At 37.5% G+C, this 21,514-nt stretch overlaps 1 protein-coding gene across 3 annotated transcripts in view; it reads left to right on the top strand.

Moving 5' to 3' along the window:
* The window catches only part of Tmem131 (transmembrane protein 131), a 187,070-nt gene that overhangs the window by 68,515 nt on the left and 97,041 nt on the right, over positions 1-21,514 (top strand). For all 3 annotated transcript variants that reach the window (XM_004633173.2, XM_023717378.1, XM_023717377.1), the window contains exons 3-4: positions 2,610-2,650; positions 17,238-17,306. In XM_004633173.2, the coding sequence (XP_004633230.1) occupies positions 2,610-2,650; positions 17,238-17,306 (110 nt within the window). The remainder of the gene's footprint in view (positions 1-2,609; positions 2,651-17,237; positions 17,307-21,514) is intronic.

Below are 21,514 nucleotides of genomic sequence, written 5' to 3'. Positions count from 1 at the left end.
GGTTCATCCATTGGATGTATGCATCATTTTCCTTTTTTGTAAGGCTGAATAATTGTATGATGTGTACGAACCACATTTTGTGGATCTTGTGATGAATTCTTTGGTTGTTGCACTCTCTCACTGTTGTAAATAATATTTCTGTGAACATGCTTTCGTACAGTATCTGAATCCCTGCTTTCAGTCTCTTGGGGTATATACCCAAAAGTGGGATTGCTGGGTCATATGGTAATTTGTTTGTTTGTTTTGGCAAAACTACCATACTGGGACTGGAGAGATGGCTCAGAGGCTTGGGCACCTGCCTGGCAGGCACAAGGTCCTAAGTTCGATCTCCAACCCTACATGCTGTTCCAGCCTGGCCCAGAAGCAAACATGGTGGTGTATGCCTGTAATCCCAGCCCTTGGGAGGATGAGACAGGAGGATCACTGTGACTTTTTTAAATCTTCCATACTATATTCATAGCAATCCCACTGATTTTCATTCTCACTAGCAATGTACAAGGATTCCAGTTTTTTCACATCTTTGCCTACACTTATTTTTGTGGTTTTAAAAAATATAATAACCATTCTAATAGGTATGAAGTGATATTGTTGTGGTTCTGTGTTTCTCTTTCGGTTGGTGATGGTGAACATCTTCCCATGTACCTCTAGTCATCTGTGTGTTTCCTTTGGAGGAATGTCTATTTAAGGCCTTTACCCATTTTTGAGTCAAATTATGTTTTCCTTGTTGAAATATATTTGTGTGTGTGTGTGTGTGTGTGTGTGTGTGTGTGTGTGTTATGGAGTTTAGATACTGATCTCTGACCACATATGATTTGCAGATATTTTCTCCCACTCTTTGTGCAATAAAATTTCATAGTAAAAGTTAAAGGAATTTTTAAATATAGAAAAAGAATTCAGCACACAATCTCCTAGTCAAAAAGATTCAACAGTTAACATTTTTTGTATTTTCCTCATATACACATGCACTCATCCAAATTATATTGCTGAAGCATTTTGATTGTAGACACTCTTATACGTTAAAAAATAGGAACTTCCCCTGATCTGCCATTTCTCCCCATATACATTCTCAAAAATACTATTTCAAAATAATATACAGCCTGACAAAAAATAATTATGCACATATCAGGAAATGAAAAACTTGAATAAATATTTTAATACTAAATTGACTGAGACACCATGAGATTCAAAAGTTACCTTTGGTCTCTACTATTACAAGAGGTGCTCAAATTGTGGGCAGCTTCCAGACATTTATTAATACAATGAACTGATGCTTGGGTAATCTTAGTCATTGAGATTGTTTCACATGCAGTTTACATTTTTTCTCTGAGAGCCGCCATTGTAGTGGGTTTTTTGCAATATATGACATCCTCTTGGGTCCCACCTATAAGGGTAACACCATCTGTTGAAAAATCATTTTCTGAATGTTTTTTGGTGGGTCTGGGAAATGGCTCAGTAGAATAAGCACTTGCTTGGCAAGTGCAAGGGCCTGAGTTCAATCCCCAGTTCCAGAAAAATTTAAAAAAAATTTAAAAATCCAAAGCTCAGGTTCACAGAGGGAACTCTGCAAGGTAGAAGCCCTAAATGGTTTTTGGTGGGCTCTGTACATTAATGAGGTGGAGAGGAAATGCCACAGCAGTGGGGCTTCTTCTGGTCCAAATAGAGCAGCCTGCTTTGGGGCTGATGGTGTTCCTTGGTGTGGTGGCATCTTCTCACATAGCATTAAGATGTTCATGTCCTTCTTCCCTTAAACTACAATGATAGCCTTCCAGTATCCTACTTTGTCTGTTTTCCTTGTCTGATTCATCATTTGTACTGTGCCAGAACAATACTTCAAGCCATGTCCGTCTGTTTCTAACCCTTTCAGATCCCTTATGTTGCATTTAGTGTATAATATCCAGACTACTTACATGGCCTCTTAACCAGACACAACACAGACTGGCTCCTGCCTAGCCCTCCAATCTTGGTAGAAAGAGCTAGGTAAGCCTGCTGTTTCTTGAACGTACCAAGCTGGTTCCTTTACTAGAGCCTTGACACATGCTCTTTTCCTCACCCACACCATTCTTTCTGTTTTTCAGGTTTTAGTATAAATGTTAGCTGTCCAGTCCAGCTTTCCTCATGTCATATTAAAGTATATCATCTATTTATTCCCTTGCACGACACCTTTGGAATACTCTCTAAGTCACTTTTCAGTGTTTACCTACTGATGTCATGCTAGATGATTCACCTTTCCATCCCTGCTGTATACCAAGCTCTGTGCCAGCAGGGACCTTGGACACAAACAGCTTACAGCTGGTGAGATGTGGATGGTGAGAGGCACACATGGTCCCACATGAAGTGACTATGAAGGAAACTCTAGGATTTGTATTATTTGTTAAAATAAAGCACATTATTTTGTATTATTACTGTGTGCATTTAAAATTGATCCAGATTATTTTCTCACTTGAATTACCTAATATGATCAGTTATTTCATATGATTTGAGGATCAACTTAAATCTGAAAATTGAAGATATTAGATCAAAATTAAAGGTGCAGTAATTTGAATACCCCATATGTATATCAATAAAAATTTGGTTTTAGTATTTTCATCATGATTTTTTTCCTTTTACAGACTGAGACAACCCTTGGACTCAGTTCATATCAACAAAAAAGGTAAGGCTTATATTCAATGAGATAGTAACATGCTTTCAGAACCTTCTGGAGAATTCCTGCTGTTCTCTCCTTCAGCTGCCCTAAGATTTTGTTTTGTGGTTTGTGGTGGTGGTGGTGGTGGCAGTGGTGTTTTTGGTAAAGAGGAAATAGCAAATTACAAATTGTATTGTAGCATATATTTTGAAGTATTATGTATGGAAAACCAAGTCTAAATCTGAACGTGATTGTGATGCAGTTATGTATCATGCCTCTGGATAGTCAGCTCTGTTATTATAGCAAATGCCTGAGAAAATCAACTTTGTGAAGAAAAAAGGTTCATTTGGATCACAGTTTTAGACTTTTCAGTCCATGACAGTTGGCCCCATTGCTTTGGACCTGTGCCAAGGTATCACACCCTGGCAGAGCATGTGGCAGAGAAAAACTGTTCACCTTGAAACCACAGAGCTAAGAGACCAATGATGGGACTGGGGTCTCACAGACCCTTCCAGGGCACACCTCCAATCACCTCAACATTCCATCAATTCCTGTTTCTTACAGCATCCTCGTGGAGACCAGGCCTCCAGCACAGGCACTTTCAGGGAACATTGAGGAACCAAGTTATAACTCTCCCCTGTCCCATACAGAAGCTTTTTGCTCAGAGTTGATGATTCCCTTGCTTTGAAAGAAGAACATCTCTGTGACTGCTTTTGTGGTTACCTGCACCACCTTTTATACTGCCCTCACTTCTCAGTGATCTGCCTGCAGGTCCCCACAGCAGCCCAGAGCTGGGGAATCCAACCTCGTGATTCAAGGAAACTCCTTTAAGCACGACTTGCCCTGTGATGCTAGGGTTTTCTTTTACTTCAGATGCTGTGAAAATACATACATGCATGTGATTTCAAAGTGCCTCCCTCCCTACCCCTAAATTTTTGGACTTTAGTAACTCTTAATTTTCCTCAGAGAAAAGAATAAAAGGAAGATAACTGGCCAGCTTCTTTTTTGAATCCAGCCAGTGTCTGCTGCCTAAGGAGAATGAAAGTTTTCTTTAAAACAACCAGTCAAAAAAATGAAATAAAACAACCAGTCCCTCGCTGTGCTGTTTTATATTCAACCCACAGTTTACTGATTGCTCCCTTAGGGTGCTGTAAACTTACGGAGCTGAACTCAGAGGGTTCAGGTGCAGTTGAAGCTCCTGTTTGCCAGAATAGCTGGCCATGTTCCAGCTTCCATTCTTCTGAGTGCTCTTGGGCAACAGTAGGATTGTGAGCAGAGCTGGCAGTGGGTTCTCAGACAGCAACCACATTGCATAGATTGTAAAACTCAGTCACTTTATGTTGTTTTTAGGAGTGTATTTTATTCTGATGAGATACATGTTCTTGAAAAGAGCAAAATGAATTTATCTTTAAAAATTATCAACAAATCTAGTGAAATAAAAAAGTGGCAGAGGAAACACAAGATGCCCCTGCCCTCACGGTCATCACACAGTCCCGTTTGGACATCTCAGAAGAGGGAAACATTTTTTCCTCAAGGACCTTGATGCTTAGAGTACATCTGTGAATGTCCATAGTCTGCAAAATATGCAGACTGTAGCAATAGAGAATTTTATTTGAGAGAAAGGTGTCAAATAGTCATCTGAGCAGGACAGTTAAAACTTCCCCACAGATACAAGGATAGATTCCTTTAATAATTGCCACTTTTGCATTCTTACTCTCATACCTGCAATAATATGACATCTTTTTCCTGTTGTCCTATCTGTCCTGATACATATGCACTGTTGGGACTTCCCTACCTGTAAATGCTGCCCAGTATTTTTGGTGCTGGGGCACCCTGTCTTCAGACCCCTGTGAGTCTAGCCTGGTATCTCCTTGGTTGGAATATCTAAGAACTCCACAACTCTCTAATGCATCTGGAGCCAAAATAGGGCAGATAAAAGCACACCTGTTTATCTTGTGCTTTTTCCTTAATCCTTTATACTAGCAAGTAGGAAATCAGCTGTGGAACCAAGCTGACTTACATTAATGAATATGATGTATGCCCAAATAAAAAGAGGTCCACGTATAGGCATTCCAGGTGACAGCTAGCTGAGGTCACAGCTAACATGGTAGCATCAACACATCAATGACCAGGCCTCCACTCCCAGCTGAGTCATTCAGAGGTCTAAAGTTTCAATAGTTGAGACCCTAGATCATCATAAAGCAAAGATGAGTCATTTTTGCTTGCTCTGCTTGAATTCCTAACTTTGTACCTCCAAGTCTGGGATAATCTCTCAGATGCAGATCCTAAGTAAGTGGAAATTGAACTGAGAATATGACTGTGTGTTAATAGAAATTCTTCATTATACTGAGAAAATACTTAAGATTTAGATTTTCTTTGTTTTTATTTTTTATTTTTATATTTGGTGGAACCGGGGATTGAACTCAGGGCCTTGTGCTTGGATTGAACTCAGGGCCTTGTGCTTGTCAGGGAAGCACTTATTTTACTGAGCCATCTCCCCGGTCCCCTAAAATTTAGATTTTGATCATGAATGAAAACATCATGTTCATTAAGGTAAATTAACTTGTTTCTACAGCTGATTTCCTACCTGCCAGTATAAAGGATTAAGGGAAAAGCACAAGATAAACAGGTGTGCTTTTATCTGCCCTATTTTGGCTCCAGATGCATTAGAGAGTTGTGGAGTCCTTAGATATTCCAACCAAGGAGATACCAGGCTAGACTCACAGGGGTCTGAAGACAGGGTGCCCCAGTACCAGAAATATTGGACAGCATTTACAGGTAGGGGAAGTTCCAACAGTGCACATGTATCAGGACAGATTGGACAATAGGAAAAAGATGTCATATTATTGCAGGTATGAGAGTAAAAACACAAAAGTAGCAGTTACTAAAGGAGTCTATCCTTGTATCTGTGAGGAAGTTTTAATTGTCCTGCTCAGATGACTATTGACACCTTTCTCTCAAATAAAATTCTCTACTGATACAGTCTGCATATTTTGCAGACTAAGGGCATTCACAGTATCCAACCCTGGTTCCATTTCATTGCAGCCTAGTGGCTAGATTCCAGGAGTGAATCTTAGTCCCAGAGAGAACCAGTGGAAATTGTATTGTCTTTTATGACCAACACTAAGAAAGTGTATAGTTACTTCTGTCATAGGTTGTTAGTCAGCCAGTAAGTTAAGTTTGCAAGGATTTAAGGGAGAAAGAAACCTCCACGGATCAAGGGAAGGATGTCAGAGAATTTACAGGCACATTTTATAACCAACATACTCACATTTTGTATGTTTGATCAAGACCATGAATCAGATAAACATGAGTATTATATTGGTATGCAGTGCATGTAGCACTGAACTAGGGTCAAAAACACATAACGAAAAAACAGACTGGGCTTTTAGCTACCACAGACACTTTTAGTTCTGGAGGCAGAAGTACAAGATTCTGTCTGACTTCCTCCCTCCTGAAGGCACTCTTCCTGACCTGTGCTCTTCTTGCTGTGCCCTCACAGATGAGGAAGGAGAGAGGGAAGAGAAAGTGGGTGAGAAGGAGGGCCAGTGACATATAGGCACACAGCAAAGGGAGAGAGGCAGAAAGTGCTCTGGGTCTCTTATAATGGCACTAATCCCATCATGAATACCCTACCTCATACCCTCATCTAATACCAATTACCTTTAAAAGCCTCATCTCCGGCTAGGAGATAGCTCGGAGGTCTAAGTGCCTGCCTGGCAAGCACAAGATCTCAACTTTCAGCCCCGGCACCATATGCGTGCCAGCCACCAAGAGTGGGCATGGTGGCACATGCCTGTAATCCCAGTGCTGGGGAGGCTGAAATGGGATAACTGAGTCTGCTGCGTAGCAAAACCCTGTATCAAACAAATAAAACTTTTTAAAAAGCCTCACCTCGAAATACCATCATATTGGAATTTATAGGCCTTCAATGTTTGAATTTTGGAGGGACACAGCTCATAGTAACATAAAAATCAGATTTAGATTCTGTGCATATCAAGCAACTAAAAACTAAAGAGCTGAATTTGTGCATTACCCTTAATAAGTCATTTTAAAACACCTATGGCATAGAAAAACACAGTATCAAATGGGATACAGATGAATGTCCCTTTGATATCTGTATTCAAAGTGGTTAGGATAGATATATAGTTACATTCTCTTAATTAATAGAGGGATTTGTTCTAATGGTATTTGTAAATAGGATATCAAGTCCACATCTTGTACAGCAATTAACCACTGGGAAGAATGTATGCAATGTGTTAATTATTGAAACTGTCCTACCAATTTAGTTTGAAACTGTCTCATTGCTATTTGTTTCTCAATAAAATTATGGAAAAAGAAAAAAACAAAAAAAACACAGTATCCATATTTATCTGGCATATAATAATCAGTATCCATAGTTAATGTGGCACAAAGCTCTATATTCAAGGAATTTAGCTTTTTTTTTTTTAATATGTGATTTGGTGCTGCACATTCTAAACACTGTCATAGCTCTTATTTTAGTAATTATAACTTTAATGAAAATGTTTATGTAAAACATAACAGAAAAATATAAAATTAAATATCTAGTTGCATAACAACAGACATTGTAATTTTTTCCAGTTAAAAAATAAACTACTCTGTAAGTCAGAATTTGAACTTGAATTTGAAATTTTAATTAAAATGAAGCCTGTCATATAATCAGAGATGGTTCTAATTACAAGAGACACCGAGCATCTTGTTGAACCTCCTTGCTGGACATCTTAAGGAGTGAAAGATTTAAGATCTGAGGACTATTAAGAGTGGCAAAGCTAGAGTGGCTAGAAATCATTATCTTCTGATTGACAGCCCAGTGTGCCCTTCTGTTCATCTCGTCATATATCAAGTATGGAATCTTCCAGCATTCACTTTATTGTCTGTGTTAGCCAATATTCAGCAAGGAGAATGTTGTATAAGAAGTATAAGAGAAAGGCTGTGAAGTAGAAGAGCCTCCTGAAACATGTGGAAGGCAAGTTGCAGTGACTGACCATACCACCCCCCACCCCAATCCCCCAAAAGGAAGAATGTCGGTGAGAGAAGTGTACTGCCTGGTTTCAGTTTCTTGGAGAATCTGCTGTGGACTGGCATTGTCCGTATGCTCCCTCTCTTCAGGGTCTTGAAGGAGGGTGAAGAAAGCACTTCTGATGAAGTCATGAAGTATGTGTTAATTGGCTAAATGCAGTCTGCTTTGTGAAAGCAGTGCAATCATCTGAAGAGAGTGTTTAATCAGATGCTGTAAATCTCAGGCTTTAGTTGTGCTGGGTCAAGCCACCTAAAGCATATGTATTCCACATCTCTGTCATCAAAACAGTCCACAGGCCCCATGTCACAGCCAAAATGAAGGTTGGTTTCTGGCTCCAGAAGCTAGTCTCTCTACACTGGACTACATTGCCTCCATGAGTCTTTCCTGTAGGGTACCCCCAGTGCAGTAGAAATCATTTCTGCATGATCGCTCACTTCCCTTTATTCACCAATTGTGCAGTCCATCTGCTGTCCTCTGGCTTGTTCAGTAAGGTAATAGGCTGAGCCCTGTCCTGTCTCACGCTGTAACTCTCATTTTCTTCATGAAACTTAACCTGCTTAAGTTAGTGGACTGATTCTCTAGTAATAGATTGATTGGGTGGTAGCAATGCAAGGCTGTGTGTACCATTTGTTCATCATTGTCCCTTCACCCCTGTCATCCTCCTCTTTAGTTTTGGGGTAAACCTGGCTTTAAGATCTTCAAAACATTCTAAAAAGGAAAGAGCTGATGCTTATATAAACTGAAGACTGTGGGTAAATCATGAAAAATAAAATTTTCCAGGATACCTTTTTCTGTACTGCAGCCTTTTGGTGCACTGTGATTTATTTAAATGTGATTATTAATTACATAAAGATATTTGTTTTAAAAGGCACTGATTGCATAATGGATAATGGAGGATGTGCATATAGCATTCCATTTGTTAAAGTGTCAAAATACTATCATGGGTACTAGTATTACTATATTGTGACACGAGGCCACCTTTTATGGGTGCTCTCTTCTTAGGGTGTGGTACCTTTTGGTGAAAGATTGAGAATCACATATTTGACATCTTTGTTCACAAGCACTGACCTTGAGGTAAAGATTCTAAGATTAATGATTTTTACTTAACTGCTCTGAGCATGATTTCTATCTGTAAATTGGGGAATATAACTTTTCTGTCTATATATATATAAAATATAAGGTCCTGCAGTTATGTAAGGTTGTTTTCAGGGTCAAATGAGGATTCTAGTAGCTTGCAAATTTCAATACATGAAATGAGCACGAGTGCTTACTTGTTCATATAGTCATTCAGAAAATATATATTGAGATCCATATGGACACCAGGCATTATACAATTGGCAATTCATTTATCATGAATTTACCCATAGGTAAATTTATGGGTATAATATATGGGTATTATACATGAGTATAATTTACCCAAAACCTAGCTAGCCTAAAACAACAAAAACATATCATCTTGCAATGTGCATAAGTGGGGAATTTGAAGTGGTATAGCTAAGCAGTAATGGTAAGCATCTCTGATAAGATTGCAATCAAAATACCATCCACAGGGCCAGGGAGATAGCTCAGTGTTCTAAGCATCTGCCTGGCAAGTGCAAGGACCCAGGTTTGATCCCCAGTACTGCTTGCCATGCTGGCCCCATATCATGCCAGCCACCAGAACGGCATGGTGGTGCATACCTGTAATCCCACCCTAGGGAGGCTGAGGCAGGAGGTTCACCATGAGTCTGAGATGCATAGTGAGACCCTATACCAAATAAATAAATAAATATTTTAAAAAATTTAAAAAGATACCATCCATAACTATGGTCACCTGAAGGCCTAGTCCTGGAAGATGCACTGCCGGGCTGGTTCACTCACATGGTTGCTGGCAAAGCCCTCAGTTCTTTCCTTGATGTTAATAAGAAGCCATCAGCTACTATCTTCACCATGTGGAACCTATAGGGCTGCTCTAGTGTTTTCAAATCATTGCAGCTGGTGTTTCCCAAAGATAAGTATCCCTTGTATCACCTGATCCAAGAGAAACCCACAGAACCTTTATAATCAAGTTTAATCTTAGATTTTTTAAAAAAATATTAATCGTTTATTTGGTACAGGATCTCACTATGCAGCTCAGACTCATAGTGGTCCTCCTGTCTCAGCCTCCCCAGTGCTGGGATTAGAGATGTGCATCACCACCCCTGGCTGTGGTGTCTGACAGTGTGGCACTGGGACAGCATGCACTACCAGAGATTGAACCTTGATATTTTGCACTTGCCAGGCAGGCACTTAGACCTCTGAGCTATCTCCCCTTCCTGTAATTGAGTTTAGAAGTCATGTTCCATCACTTCCACCATATTCTACTGATGAGAAGAGAAGTCCTAGCTTTTGAAGATAGGTATATCAGAGAATTTGAAGATATATTTTTAAACTATCACAGTGGTTGGTGGATGGGCTGTTAGTCAGGACTCCTGCCATGGTGAAGTACGTGTTCTAATGGAGAAACCAGACAGTAAATTGCCAGTTCTGTGATTGTGATTTGCCCCTTTTTGTTCCTAATTGCTTGAATTTGTGGTCTTTTTTTAAGGTTGGCTACTGGTTTATAAATTTTGTATATTCTTTCAAAGAACCAACTTTTTGATCCATTGACTCTTTGTGTTGTTTTCTTGTTTCTATTGCATTAAATTCTGTTCTTTATTATTTCCTCCCTCATATGAGCTTTGGGTTTGATTTGTTCTTTTTTGAAGTTTAAGGTTCCACATTAGGTTGTTCATTTGAGCTTGTTTTGTTTTCCTGATGTGTAAGTTCATTGCTATAAATTTCCCTCATAGGACTGTTTTTATTGCATCCCATAGGTTTCAGTACCTTGTCTTAGCATTATCATTTAATTATATATGCTTTTTATTTTGTCTTTAATTTCCCCTGTGTCCATTGGTTGTTCAGAAGGGTGTTCAGTTTCCATGTGTTGATGTTTTTGTGGTTTCCTTTGTCATTATCAATGTATTATGGTCAGAGTGTGCATGGGATGATTTCAGTTCCTCTACATTTACTTAAACACATTTTGTCAGCTAATATATGCTTTATTTTGGATAACATCCCATGTGCAGCTGAAAATATATATTCTGTTTTGGGGTAGAACACTGTAGATATCTACCAAGTCCATTTGTTCACAGGCTTGGTTTAATTCTAATATTTCTTTGTTGATATTTTTGTCTAGTTGATCTTACCAATTTGTGAGAGTGGGGTATTAAGGTCCCCTACAACTACTGTTAGTGTTTATTTGGTTTTTTCATGTCAGTTAATATTTCTTTTATGCAGTTAGATGAACTTGTGTTTGGCACATAAATATTTATGATTGTTGTTGTTCTTAAGAGTTTTCTCAAGGGCTGGGGAGTTAGCTCAGTAGAATAAGCACTTGCCTGGCAAGCACAAGGGCCTGAGTTCGATCCCCAGTTCCGCAAAAAGAAAAAAAAAAACAAAAAAGGAAAAGGAAAAAAAAAATACAGAATGTAAGAGTTTTCTCTTGACGAGTCTTTAGTGACCCTCTTTGTCTCTCTTTTGATTGGTTTGGGTTGAAGTTCAGATTGCAAACAGAGTAGCTACCCCTGCCTTTTCTGGATTCCTGTGGCATGGAGAATTGTTTTCCATCGTTTGACCTTTAGTCTATGAATTTCTTTTTGTGTTAAATGTTTTCATGAGTGAAACATATTGTTGGATCTTGCTTCTTGGTCCATTCTGCCAGTCTGTTTCTTTTGATTGATGAGTTAAGACCATTTACATTGATGGTTATGATATGTATTGGCTTTTCTTTTTAATGTTGTTTCCTTCTTGCTTATTGCTTGTCTTTTTGCTCTCTAATCACTTGTCTTGCCTAGCAGCTTCTTTCTGTTGGTGTTCCTACCTTTGTGATCTTCGTTATCTCTTTGTAGAGCTGATTTGGTGGTCATAAATTTCTTCAGTTCTTTTTTATGGAAGTATCTTTTTATTTATTTATTTAGCTTGCCCAATGCTTTTTTAAAATTTATTTTTATTGAAAAATAAATATGAATGAGATAGTTTCACAGCTGATTAAGAGGACATTTTTGATAATCAATACACTGTACATTATTATTATGGAAGTATCTTATTTCTGTATCAGTTTTGACATAGTTTTGCAGGACATAGCAGTATGAGTTGAAGATTGTTTTTCTTTAGGGCTTGAAATATTTCACTCCAAGCTCTTCTAGATTTTATGGTTTGTGTTGAGAAGTCTGCTGTGATTCTGATGGGATTTCCTTTATAAGTGGTATTTCTTTTGTCTAGCTGCTTTTAATTTTTTGTTTTGAGCTGACTTTCTGATTATTATAATTAATCCTGATTATTATATGTCTTGGTGTGGATTTATTTTGTTTGTGGCTATTTGGAGTGCTATATGCTTCATTTATTTGTATGTCAAATTCTTTTTCCATGTTTGGGAAGTTTTCTGCCATTATTTCTCTGAAGAGGTTTTTAATGGTATTTGTATTGTCTCCAGCTTTCTCACTGATCTAAATCAATTTTATGTTCTTTGCTTCATGTTGGATTGATTTTTTTCATGATCTTTTGCAGTTTTTAAGATATCTTTTCCTGGTCTCCAATCCCTGAGTCTGATCAGTGGAGGGAACAGGAGCCTATCTTGGACCCCTTCCTGCCAGTTGCATCAGCTCTGGGTCCTGCTGCTGCTTACTTGGTGCCTCTTCTTTCCCATCTTCATTGTGGTTATGTAGCAGTTTCCTTAAGCCTTTCCAACAGAATGTGTTAGTTTTAAACTTTAGCCAGCCTGATGGATCAGAAATTCTACCACAGTGCAATTTTAGTTTGTTTTTCTCTAATTATGGATGAGATTAACCATTTCTTCATTTATTTTAGGATTATGCTTATATTTATCTTTCGATGTGTTTTTTATCCATTTTTTGTAGGCATTTGATTTTTATTACCTCTTTAAAGATCCTTTATATATTTGGAGGTACTAATTCCATGTTGTAAGTACTTTTCCTTGTTAGTAGTTCTTTAGTTTTGAGGAGAAAAGAAAACATTTAAGTATAAAGATACAAGTATGTTAAATGTAAATGGTGGAGGCCAAAGTTAATAATAATCCTAGAAAAGGCTGCAGTGGTTATATTAGCATCAGACAAAATAAACTAGGACAGGGAATGTTATCAGAGAGTTACAGTTATGAAAGAGACCATCTATTAGGAAGTTCTGACAACCCCAAATCTGGATAAGTCTGATGTCAGAGGTTCAGAATACATGAAGAAAAATGAACAGAATTAAAGGAGAAAATAGACAAATCTGCAGTTACAGAAAGGCTTCAATAAGCATATATCAATAGCTAATAAAATGGATAGAAATCAGTAGTGGTATAGATTTTAACAAGTCTGTGAATCAACTTGACCTGATGGATATTAAGTACTACACCCATAGCAGCAGATTTTACAGATTATGCTCTGATCACAGCAGAATTAAATTAGAAGTTACTGAAGTTACAAGGAAGTTACAAGGAAAATCTAGATGCTGAAAATAACAAACTTTTAAATAAATACTTATGAGTAAAAGAAAAAAATCACAGGCAAATTTGAAAGTAGACATACAGCATATGCTTGGGTGGTCTCCCATAACCAAACACTGTACTCTGAGTGCCTACACTAAGGATACTTGGTTTCTCTAAGTTCTGGATGCTAGAAATCTGAAACCAGTGGTGTACATTTCCATTGAATACAGAAAAGAGCACCAAATTAACTTCAAACTAAAAAGCGAAGAGAAAATACAGAACATTTTTAAAATTAAGTAGAAAATGGAAAAGAGAACATCAGTAATAAAAGCCGATGGACTATAAAGCATAATACAGTGAATAAGCCTTAACCTTAGGTTGGTTAAGAACATACCAAGAAAAAAAATCAATAATAAAAGCATCACTTCTGATCTTATAGATACTCAAAGAATACTAAGAAATATTATTTTATTCCAACAAATTCAGAAACCAAGATAAAGTGGACACATTTCTTGAAAGATACCAAATACCAAAATAAACCAAAGGAAAAATAAAAACTTTCCTCCATCTGTTAAAGACATAGTTTATAGTTTTAAGCCCTTATACAACAAAAACTGCCAGCCTGTATGACTTAACTGATAAATCCTGTCACATACCTCACTAGGTAATGTAAGTGTTCAAACTCTTCCAGAAAAGAAAGGAGGAAGCTATATTCCCAACATATTTTAGGAGGTGACCATTGCATGCATTACAGAAGGGCTTGAGATTATATCCTGTGAACATATATCTAGAAATCCTTAACAAAATATTAGTAAATTGAGTCTAGAAATATGTGAAAACAGTACATCATGACCAAAAGAGATTTATCTCAGGAATGCAAAGACCAATAAAAATTTGAAAGGCAATTGGTTTCCTGTAAGTAACAAAATAAAAGAGAAATCCCAGTGAAATTATTTGAAAAGATAAAGAAAAAAGCATGTGAAAAACTCAGCATCTGCTTAAAATACTCAGCAAACTAGACACAAAAGAAAATTTCTCCAACCTGATAAAGAACCTTCCATGGAAAAATGACAGCTACAATTGTTGATGGTGAAAACTGAGGGCCCTCTAAGCTCGGGGAAGTGGCACTTCATTCATTGTTGTGCTGCACGTAGTAGTCATTGCATGAGTAGTAACAAATACAAGGCATCAGATGGAAAGAAACTTTTATGCAAACAACATGGATTTGTACAATTTTAATTAAAATTTCGACAGATGATTTTGTAGAAAGTGACCCAGGTTTCAAATGTATATAGAACTTTCTGGCAGCTAAAAGAGTCCAAATTTTAGAAAATGTGACCAAACTGTAAAACACAAAACCTTACATTTTGAGGACCTAGTTTAAATTTTTTCCCAACTTACTTTTCAACATTATTCATTTGTAAACATGTGCTTTCAATATATAAAGCTCTAAGCAATGTCATGCACTGTGTAAGCACTGTGTAAATCAACTGTAGATACATGACAGCTAGATTATTGCATTCTTGGTTTTGTTAAATAATACTTTACCTTGATCTGTGTTGACCGATTTAAGTATTCTTTAGGTTTTTATTGTTATTTACATGTATAAAGGTGCTGTTGTTTTGGAACTATGCATTTATTTATGAGAGAACCATCTTTTATACATTGTTTCCTCTTGTAGTCTGTGAAGATTATGTAAATATCAGAGTAACAATTGCTGGGCACCATTTCTGTAGAGCATTTTACAGGAGACCTTAGCACAAGGCATAAAAAATGAAAAGCAAGATCTAAGAAATTCAAAAGAGGAAATCAAATTGTTACTTGCAGGAAATTTGTCTTCAGGGATCATCTAAGCTGGTGCTCAGTTTAGCAGCACATACAGCAACAATGAAAACATCTTAAGAGAAGCTAGACTATTAAACTCACCGAAGTGACAGGATATCAGATCAGTATGTGAAAACAAGTAACTTTGTGTATATAAGCAGTAGGCACCTAAAACTGTATTCTTGAACACCTTCCCATCTATCCCTCCATACTTCCAGCCCACTCTTCCCATGTCACAATAGTGTATCCAGTCGTAATTTCATAAGTCATCCTTGATTCCCCCTCTTTTTCACTTATGGATTCAGAATCCATCCACCAGCATAACCTGTTGTGTTTAACTTCAAATATATTCCGCATGTAGCACTTGTCACCACCCTCCCTTGTATTTATGCAGCCCATGGCTACCCTCACGTCTTACATAGATTCCCCACAGTGCCTTCCTGGATGCTACTTCTGGATGCCTATAATCTGTTCTTCATACAGTAGCCAGAATTAATCTTTTAAAATATGTCAGGTCATGTTACCTTTTGCTCAAAACACTGTACAGACTGTTGCGTTTAGAATAAAATCCACACTCCTACAAGGAGATCTACCTTAGTTCCTTCTTCCTCTTCCTCTTCCTCTCCTTCCTCCTCTGGTTTCTCTTCCCTCTTCCTGGTCCTCTCTGGTCCTCTGCATAATGTACTCTTGATTCTCTCACAGGAAGAAATGGTATCTCAATCTCTAGCAGCTAATAGTGCATGTGTGTGTGTGTGTGTGTGTGTATGAATCAGTAGTTTAGATGATGATGTTATATACTACATTTTATTTTCCATGATCTGATTAAGATGTAACATAAGTTGAACACTATTAAAACACACACTGTACATCATCTGTTATTTAAAGGCTGTGAAGAGTGTATTCATTCTGTCATGTCTAAGGACAGAAAGCAAGGGGGACAAGATTGTGTACCTCTAACCACATCTCACGGCTATGTCGTGAGCAACTGTGCCTTCTTATCCCACTCTTTAGTTTGGTACTTTAGGAAAATTGTACATCTAATGTTTTCTTTTTCTATTTTTCACCTTATGTAGAAAGAAGAACAGTGATTTTAAAAACAAAAGGGAGTTATCACACAGCACAGAGAAACATTCTAAACTGGTAGAACTAAAAACATGTTTGGAATTTATTATTTTTAGCTCAGTTATTCCACTACTTAGACTATTTATTATGTATAGGATTGAAGATAAATTTCCTATATATTATGAATGTTATTGCTTATTTCTAATGAATTTCCTGTATCTAGAGTGAAATTATAGTGTCATTAAGAAGCTTGTGTCCTTGTGAGTTGTGGCAGTGATTTTTCTCTGATACCATTTCTTAAAAAGCTCTGAAACTACTATTTTGAAACTTTAATAGCTAACTGAATTTCTCATTTTTCACATATAAAGAGATGGCCATGGGTATGTAAGTTCCTGCCGTCTCCAAAGGTCATTTATACCTTACGTCAGTGCTGTGTTATGAAGGTGGCTAAGACTTGCTGTGCAGAAACCTGTTTTACTGAGAAGCTCTAGTGTTACGTGAACTAATAGAAACGGTCTCAGATCTCTAGGTCAGAACACCACAGATCAGTGTGTTCCAAATAGGTGTTTTCACTTCTTGGAAATTTCTGTCCCAAAGTTGATTTTTGTTTAGGTCTTTGGCAGTGCAATGACAATGTGATTGTGAATTTTGTCTTCATACATTGCCTCCAAGTATCTGTAATTATATTAGCCATTATTTATCATACATTTCAAAAATCCATAACAATAAAGCATATTGTTATTTACTGTATCAACCACATAAATTCTAAAAGTGTACCTGAGGATTTTGTTTTTGTATATGTTTAAAATTCCAGTGAATCAAGTATGTTGTTACTTAATTCTAAAAATCTACTTGAGCATTTTGTTGAGCACCTTTGAATAAAAGATTCTTGTCTTACCATTTTTAAAACCAATTACCTGTTGATTTACTTTAGGGAAAAAAATAATACACGTTCTTTTTTTTTTTTTTTTTTTTTTTTTTTCCAGAACCAGGGATTGAACTCATGCCCTTGCGTTTGCCAGGCAAGCACTTATTCTACTGAGCCATCTCCCCGGCTCCTATACACGCTCTTAATAGAACATTAGACACCAATTTTCTTAAAGATACTTTCTTTTGACAAAAGTCAAGTGTCTGACTGCAGTGGGAGGAAATTTGTACTTTGCAAAATTCCTTCTTACGCTCTTTCTTTTTAATTCCAGTATATCTCTCTACCGGGGTAATTGCAGACCTATACGATTTGAGCCACCGATGTTGGATTTCCATGAACAGTAAGTTAAAACTTTCACACTGTATTTTCCATTAAATAATTATATTTTGTATTAGTTTTGTATTTCTACATGCATTCCTCATGCCTTTTGCCTATATTTTCCTTGGAAAAAGGTACACATTATCAGAAAAACAAATGATGTTGAATCTCAATCAAAACTGTTAAACAGGTGTCTGTTTAAGATTCTAATATTTCTAAAATTCGCAAAGTACCCACATGTTGTACTTCCTGTTCCACAACTCTTATCTTCAAAACCTCATATACTGTCCTGTCAAAGTACAAGTTTAGCCAGATACACTGGCACACATTTGTAATCCAACTCTTCAGGTGGCTGAGACTAAGGATTTTAAGTATGAGCCCTGCCTAAACAACACAAAGTAAAATACCTCAAAAAATAAAAAATGTGATATAAATAAAGTACAAGCTTTTGTGCATAACTAGGTAGTATTATCATTAACCCAGGATGACAAACAAGAGTAAGTGCTCCAGACAAACCTAGTCCAAGAGCAGAATCACTTCCTCACACCACACTGTGTTATAGACTCAGATTTTATATATCTTAGTTTTTCAGAAAAAAAAAAAACATGCTTTCACCCTTCTAGGCACTTACATTGTACAAGATATAACAATTAGAACAAAGCCTCTATGGTAAGTAAACAGAATAAGAAAATTTTAAAGGGGCAGAAGGAAACTGTGGACAGCTCCACTGATTAAAATCTCTGATAGAAAGTCACTGACGATGTAATTTTGATTATAAATGTGTGTATATACATGTGCTAGTGTGTTTTATTGAGGTGTAATTAATTTATGCAGTTTTACCTTTCTTTCCCACATTAACATGAGTTAGTCTGTATGGTATAAACTTGTCCTAGCAAGGTAGAGTAGCACACAGGAGGATATCTGTGAGTTCAAGACCAGCCTGGGCTAAAACACCTTGTCTCAAGGAGGCAGGTGGGGGGTAGGAAAAAATCTGTACTCTAGGCCGGATTGATAAATACTGCTACAAAACTGACTGGCATTTTTCTTACATTACTGATGCATGTTCCTTGTAGTAAACTTAAGAAACAATTATGAGGGAAAAGAAGAAAGTAAAACCAAAAGTCCAGCTACCTAGAAAAAGTAAATTTGAGTTTTTGGGGTTTTTTAAATGTATTTGGTACATGATCTTACTATGCAACTCAGACTCATAGTGATCCTTCTGTTTTAAGGCTCTCTGGCGCTGGGATTACAGGTGTGCACCACCACTCCTGGTCTCAGTGGCCAGCTCAATGCACCGGAGGGCAGGGCCAGCATGGCATGTGGTGCCAGGGATCGAACCCTGGTCCCTGTGCTTGCCTAAGCAGGTTCTTAGTCCACTGAACTATCTTGCTGGCCCTACATTTAAGAAATTCTGTTGCATTTTCTGTTACTTTTTTTCATGGTATTAAAAAACATCAAATTGTATAAGTATGCCACATTAATTAAATTCATTTATTGTTTTAAATGTTCCAGTAAGTTATGCTAAAACTATGATTTAAACACAACCATGACCATTTCCTTAGGATGAAGTCTAATGAAATATGCAAAATATTTAAGTTTTTAGTTAACGTCAAGGCTAGAGAATAATTTGGTGTCATGAGCAAGGGTTAGCAATGGGAATCAAAGAATCAGTCTATGACTGGAGAGGAGATAAGTGGGATTTTTTTCTTCAGACTGGTGCTGGTCATTGAGAAGTGGAAATCTGAGCTGAGGGTTCTGCAGATGTGTGCAAGGACACATGCCCTCCAGAGCAACAAGCTCACAGCAGGCAGCACTGGAAAGGAACAGGGCCCTAAAGCAGAAGCTTAGATGTACCTCAGAATAGTGGAAACAAATGCAAGGAAGATTGTTTCCCTCCACCTCCAAATTCATATGTTGAACCCTATATCCAATATGATGGAGGGGCTGCCAGGTGATTAGGTCAAGAGAGACACAAAACCCTCATGAATGGGGTTAGTGTCCTCATAAAGATGCCCATATGGTTGCCTTGCCCTTTGCCACGTGTGTGAATATATGGCAAGAAGGCAGCATCTATAAACCAGAGACAGGACAGGACAACACAACAGCAGGAGTCAATACAAATGACATAAAAGATCTATTTCCAGAAGTAGTAGCAGAAAAATTCCCAAGCATGGGGAAAGACTCGACATTCACTTGAGTGAGGCACAGAGAACTCCCAATTAGCTATAATCAAAATGAATCTACACCTAGATACATAATAATCAAGATCCCAGAAATGCAGCAAATGAAGAGTATTAAAAACTACTCATAAAAGAGGAATACAAGATTAAACAAGTTCAGCATACAATATGAATGCAAGCTTCATCTTTTTTTTCCACTTAATCCAAAACCCTCAGGAAAATTGGCATTATCCCTAGCTCAGGTATAAATCTTGATTAACCCCATTTTTTATTTGTGACCAGCTCAAGAATACATATAACCCAGTTCTACCCAGCAACATTGTGAGCAGGCCTACTGAGGGATTATGGGGAAAGATTTCATTGCTAAAAGGGGGCACAAGAGAAAGCCACCTCTGTTCCCTGTATGCTGTGCCTGGGGTGCCAAAGCAGCTGTCTTGCCATCACGGAGAGCAGTTGGTGCTGGTATGAGGAACAAGCCAGCAGTGGAAAAATGGAAAGAACCGAGTGATGATAGTGTTGATTGAACTGCCCTTCCTGGGTTATTTTGTTAGATGGTGCTTATTAGTTTTGTCTTTCTTGATCTTGTGTACCGTATGTCATTACACACCTACTCTCTCAAGTCTTTTCCCTGCCTCTAGTCTTGTATTTTCTTCTTGTGTCTGAAATACATTTCTATGGTTCATAAGCCAGCCTGATATTTTAGTTATAGCAGTCTGAATGAACTAAAATATTATTCAGCCATTATTTAAAACTCTGCATTCAGTCTAAGAACTGAGTGTTCTCTCTTGATCTCTTATTTTTCTGAGTCTCTGTGCTGCCTCTTTCCTCACCCACCTTAGACCAGCTCCATACTTTCTCATCAGGTCTCTCCCAAGCAGGTCTGACTTTTGACTGCTCTGTGGCTGGTAGGCAGGCCGTTTGCGTGGTCTTGCCGTGGTTTACACTGAGCTAGCTCCAAGAGAGTGTGGGGCTTTTTATTACCTTGCCCAGAAGTAGAGAAAAGGTAATAAGGGGGCAAAAGTGGGGCTTCAGACATGCCGGTGACTAAATGCCAAAAATAGATATGGAATCTTTATTAGAATCTTTTCAAGAATTTCAGACCTTTTTGAAAAGATACAAGAAGCAACTCCTCCATGTCCTTCTAGACCACCATGCGCAGACCCCTCACACTACCTTGGCTAACCCTGCCACCCTCTAGAATTTAATTCACACTCACCTGATCAAATTAACTTTCTTCAAAAATAATCCTCCCTTTTGTTTTCATCTTTTTCTTTAAATCTATTCTTTAGTCCTACCTTGCACTTTCTCTCCATCTTCTCCCTGTGTCTTTCTCCTTCATTCTAACTGTCCACTGCTACATCTACCTCACCCCCTTCTGGTGCCAGTGCTCTTAAATGATTTTGTTTCAATAATAACTTTTCTTCAAGCATTATGGCAGACTGTAAAAGATGGTTGGGTAGGAACTCAGTTTGCTGAAATCTTTGATGTATATAGTTTCTAAATGAAAATCTTCATTTCAAATCTAAAGTCTAAAATGACTATTTAATTGCTTTAAAGATGGATGTTGAATAGATTGGAAGTCTTTATTGTTAAAATAAACTCAGTTTATGAAAGGTATTTATCCCTCATGACTTTAAATGTGAGTTGACCCATTACATTCCCCACTGGTTTTATCTGGGAAGAAAATCATTGATTCAGCTAAACCGCCCAAGTTGTTATAATAATTGTCCTCAGAGCATGAGGGGTTCATAGTTAGAACTCAGCACCATTAACTTGATGGTCTGGATTTTTGAACATACTTAAACAGTTTATAAAACAGGGCCCGAATCTATTTTGTTTTTCACATGAACTATCTTTTTTTTTTTCCATAATTTTATTGATAAACAAATAGCGATGAGACAGTTTCAAATCAGATTGGTAGGACAGTTTCAAAAATTAACACATTGCATACATTCTTCCTAATGGTTAATTGCTGTACAAGATGCGGACATGATATCCTATTTACAAACACCATTAGAACAAATCACTCTATTCATTAAGAGAATGCAAC

Source organism: Octodon degus, unplaced genomic scaffold, assembly GCF_000260255.1.
Source record: "Octodon degus isolate 3935 unplaced genomic scaffold, OctDeg1.0 scaffold00052, whole genome shotgun sequence".
In the NCBI taxonomy this organism is placed as follows: Eukaryota; Metazoa; Chordata; class Mammalia; order Rodentia; family Octodontidae; genus Octodon; species Octodon degus.
This window is presented reverse-complemented; position numbering and strand designations above follow the sequence as displayed.